This window comes from Nicotiana tomentosiformis, chromosome 5 (assembly GCF_000390325.3).
Source record: "Nicotiana tomentosiformis chromosome 5, ASM39032v3, whole genome shotgun sequence".
Taxonomy (NCBI): domain Eukaryota; kingdom Viridiplantae; phylum Streptophyta; class Magnoliopsida; order Solanales; family Solanaceae; genus Nicotiana; species Nicotiana tomentosiformis.
Window position 1 is genome coordinate 59665779 of NC_090816.1, and position 5061 is coordinate 59670839.

A 5061-nucleotide genomic window follows, 5' to 3' on the forward strand; every position below is an offset into this window, starting at 1 on the left:
GCCAGTCCATCCCCATTATCGCATCAAATTTAACCATTCCCAATTCAATAAGATCGGCCATGGTGTCTCGACCACGCACTGTGACAACACAATCCCTATAAACCCGCGCAGATACAATAGACTCGCCAACCGGAGTAGATACAGAGAATGGCTCATGAAGCTATTCCGGTTCTATACCAAATTCCATAGCAACATAAGGAGTGGAATATGGCACAGTGGAACCCGGATCTATGAGAGCATATACATCATGAGATTAGACAGTCAATATACCTGTGACAATATCTGGAGAAGCCTCTGAACTCTAGCGACCCCTCATAGTATAGAAACGGCTGGGTCCTCCCAAAACCTGTGCACCACCCCTAGCTGCACCACGCCCTGCGGGTGATAGAGTGCCTCGAGTTAGAGGTACCGTGGATGAAGTAGCTGCAGAACTAGCTGACTGTGTCGTTCCCCTACCGACACTCTGGAAGGATGAACGACAATCCCTCTAAATGTGACCCCTCATAACGCACCTGTAATATATGGGTAGATCAATGTAGCAGACCCCAAAGTGCATCTTCCCACACCTAGCGCATGGGGACCTCCACTGCTGCTGGAATCTCCTACCAGGCCGACCCTGCTGGTAGAATCCCCTGTTGCCCTGACTTGGCCTGAAATGGCTCCACTGCTGCTGACTGGGCCCTGATGGTAGTGCACTGACTGAATACTGAGCAAAGGATTAGGATGGCTCTGATGACCCTCCTCTAAATGATGACCTACCACCACCACCGACACCGGAAGAACCACCAAAGTTGCCTGCGGACCGGGCATTATTGCTACCCTCTCTCTCCATTCTATTCTTCAATTTGCGGGTCTCCGTGGCTTGAGAAAATGCTACCATCTTCCCATAGTTCATATCAGAGTTTAAGGCAGCTGTAGCGGCCTCATTAATAACCAAGGGGCTAAGGCCCTGCACAAACCTGTGCACTCTAGCCTCCATAGTGGGCAATATGTAAATAGCATACTTGGACAAGCACACAATTCTTATATGGTACTCCCACACACTCGAACTACCCTGCCTCAGGCTCTCAAACTCAGCGGCACGGGCTGCCTTAGTCTCGGTAGGCAATAAATGATCAATGAAGGCTTCGGCAAACTCACTCTACTTTGCCGGTGGGCTCCCCTCCTCACGGGACTCCTCCTACATCTCAAACCAAGAATATTCCACCACTTTCAGGTGGTAGGAAGCCAACTCCACTGCCTCCGTCTGTGTAGAACGCATAATTTGGAGGGTCCCTTGCATCTCATCAATGAAGTCCTGGGGGTCCTCCTCGAGATTGGTACCCGTGAACACTGGAGGATCCAACTGAAGAAACCTGTTCACCCTAGAACTAGCAGAATCCCCTTCGGTCGTGTTTAGTTGTTCTTAGTGGTTTTGAGACCAGAGCCGATCTATTATTGCTCAGTATGGTAGATTTTGATGTTATTTTTGCTGTGGACTGGTTGTCACCCTATCATGCTATTCTTGACTATCACGCGAAGACTATGACTTTGGCTATGCCAGCTTTGCCACAGTTAGAGTGGAGAGGTACTTTAGATTATGTTCCTAGAAGGGTTATCTCATTTCTAAAGGCTCAGCGGATGGTTGAGAAGGGATGTGATGCGTACCTAGCATATGTGAGAGATGTCGGTGTTGATACTCTTACCGTTGAGACAGATCCGGTAGTGAGGGATTATCCAGATGTATTCCCGGCATATCTTCTAGGCATGCCGCCCAACAGGGATATCGACTTTGGTATTAATTTGTTATCGGGAACTCAACCCATTTCTATTCCTCTATATTGTATGGCCCCACCCGAGTTGAAGGACTCAAAGGAGCAGTCGCAAGAGTTTCTTGATAAGGGTTTCATTAGGCCCAATGTATCACCTTGGGGTGGTCCGGTCTTGTTTGTAAAGAAGAAGAATAGTTTTATGCGCATGTGCATTGATTTTCGCTAGTCGAACAAGGTTACAGTGAAGAACAAGTATCCATTTCCACTTATTGATGACCTATTTGATCAGCTACAGGGTGCCAGGGTGTTCTCTAAGTTTGACTTGCATTCAGGCTATCGTCAGTTGAAGATTCGGGAGCCAGATATCCCGAAGACTGCCTTCAGGACTCTGTATGATCATTACGAGTTCCTTGTGATGTCTTTTGGGATGACCAACCGCCCAACATCATTCATGCACTTGATGAACAGTGTATTCTAGCTCTATTTTGAATACTCCCGAAGCCGGAAGGATCATGAGCAGTACCTGAGGATCGTGCTCCAAACATTGAGAGAAAAGAAGTTATATGCAAAATTTTCAAAGTTTGAATTCTGGCTTGATTCGGTGGTATTTTTGGGTCATGTAGTGTCAAGTGAGGGGATAAAGGTAGATTCGAAGAAGATTGAAGTAGTACATAGTTGGCCCAGACTATCTTCACTTATTGAGATCCAGAGTTTTCTTGGTTTGACAGGGTATTACTGTCGATTCGTAGAGGGTTTCTCATCTATTGTTGCACCTATGACCAGATTGACCCAGAAGGGTGCTCCATTCAGGTGGACTTAGGAGTGTGGGGAGAGCTTTCAAAAGCTCAAGACTGCTTTGACTACAGCCCCAGTGTTGGTGTTGCCTTTGGGTTCAGGGTCTTATACTATGTATTGTGATACATCGCGTATCGGTCTCGGCGTGGTGTTGATGTAGCACAGTAAGGTGATTTCCTACGCGTCTTGATAGCTGAAGGTGCATGAAACGAACTATCATGTCCATGACCTTGAGTTAGCAACTATTGTTCATGCTCTGAAGATTTGGCGGCACTATTTGTACGGTGTCCCTTGTGCGGTCTACACCGAACACCGGAGTCTACAACATCTGTTCAAACAGAAGGATCTTAACTTGCGGCAGCAGAGGTGGTTAGAGTTTCTTAAGGACTACGATATTACCATTCTATATAATCCCGGAAGGCCAATGTTATGGCCGATACCTTGATTCGCAAGGCGGAGAGCTTGGGTAGTTTAGCATATCTACCGATAGCAGAGATGCCATTAGCCTTGGATGATCAGGCCTTGGCCAACCAGTTTTTTAGATTGGATGTTTTTGAGCCGAGTCGAGTTTTAGCTTGTGTGGTTTCCCAGTCTTCTCTTTATGATCGTATCAGAGAGTGTCAGTATGACGATCCCCATTTGCTTGTCCTCAAGGACACAGTTCAGCACGGCGATGCCAAGGAGGTCACTATTGGGGATGACGGTGCATTACGGATGTAGGGCAGGCTATGTGTTCCCAATGTAGGTAGCGTGCATGAGTTGATTCTTCAGGAGGCTCACAATTCGCGGTACTCCATTCACCCGGGTGCCACCAAGATGTATCAGGACGTGAGGCAACACTATTGGTGGAGGAGAATGAAGAAGGACATAGTGGAGTATGTAGCTTGGTGCCTAAATTGTCAACAGGTGAAATATGAGAATCATCGGTCATGTGGATTGCTTTAAAGGCTAGAGATTCCACAATGGAAATAGGAGCGGATTACTATGGATTTCGTTGTTGGGCTCCCACAGACTCAGAGGAAGTTCGATGCAGTATGGGTAATTATGGATAGATTGACCAAGTCAGCTCATTTCATTCTAGTGGTGACTACTTATTCTTCAGAGCAGCTGGCTTAGTTTTATATTCGCGAGATTGTCAAGCTTCATGGCGTGCCCATATCCATCATCTCTGATCGGGTACGCAATTTACATCACAGTTTTGGAGAGCCGTTCAGCATGAGTTAGGCACGCGGGTGGAGTTGAGTACATTATTTCACCCTCAGACGGACGGACAATCCGATTGCACTATTCAGATATTGGAGGATATGCTCCGTGTGTGTGTGATGGAGTTTGGGGGTTATCGGGATCAGTCAAGCATTCAGATGGCCCCGTATGAGGCTTTGTTTAGTAGACGGTATCGATCTCCGATGGGTTGGTTCGAGCCGGGTGAGGCTAGGCTATTCGGTATAGACTTGGTTTAGGATGCTTTGGAAAAGGTTAAATTGATTCATGATCAATTTCGTATAGCCCAATCCAGACAGAAGAGTTATGCGGATCGGAAGGTTTGCGATGTTGTATTCATAGTTGGGGAGCTGGTCTTGCTCCAGGTTTAGCCCATGAAGGGTGTTATGAGGTTCGGGAAGAAGGGAAAGCTGAGCTCCAGATATATCAGTCCTTTTGAGATACTCGAGAGTATTGGAAATGTGGCTTACAGGCTTGCACTACCACCCAGTCTAGCTGCAGTTCATCCAGTATTCCATGTTTCTATGCTCCGGAAGTATCACGTCGATTCGTCTCATGTGTTGGATTTTAGCTCAGTCCAGTTGGACAAGGATTTATCTTATGTTGAGGAGCCGGTGGCCATTTTGGACAAGCAAGTTCGAAAGTTGAGGTCGAAGAATATTGCTTCAGTGAAGGTTCAGTGGAGGGGTTAGCCAGTCGAGGAGACGACTTGGGAGACCGAGCATGATATGCGTAGCCGTTATCTTCATCTTTTCACCACATCAGGTATGTCTCTATACTCGTTTGAGGATGAACGTTTATTTTAAAAGGGGGAAGATGTAACAACCCGGCTGGTTGTTTTGAGTATTTTAGCCTCGATCCCCTAAGTTATGTTTCTTCTATGCTATATTGTGGTTATGTAACTTGCCGGGGTGGTGGGTTTTGGTTTCGAGTGTATTTCGGAGTGAAATGGGACACATAGTCTCTAAGTTGGAGGTTTAAGTTGTAGGAGTTGACCGTAGTTTTAGTTGTGTGAAGGAGACTCCGAAATGGGGTCTTGATGGTTCCGATAGCTCCGTTTGGTGATTTTGGTCTTCAGAGCGTGTACAGATGTTGATTTGGAGGTTGGTAGGTCATTTCGGCGTGATTTGGCAAAAGTTAGAAAGTTGGAAGATTTTGGAAAGTTTGATTGAGAGTTGACTTTATTGATATCGAGGTCGGATCCCGATTCCGAAAGTTGGAATAGGTCCGTAATGTTAATTATCACTTGTGTACAAAATTTGAGGTCAATTGGAGTTGGTTTGGTATGAATCGG

At 46.3% G+C, this 5061-nt stretch overlaps 1 protein-coding gene across 1 annotated transcript; it reads left to right on the top strand.

The window, feature by feature from the left end:
* Positions 1 to 1446: 1446 nt before the first annotated feature.
* Positions 1447 to 1977, top strand: LOC138892425 (uncharacterized). The gene has a single exon (XM_070176140.1). The coding sequence runs from the start codon at positions 1447 to 1449 to the stop codon at positions 1975 to 1977; it is 531 nt and encodes a 176-aa protein (XP_070032241.1).
* The last annotated feature ends 3084 nt before the right edge of the window (positions 1978 to 5061 follow it).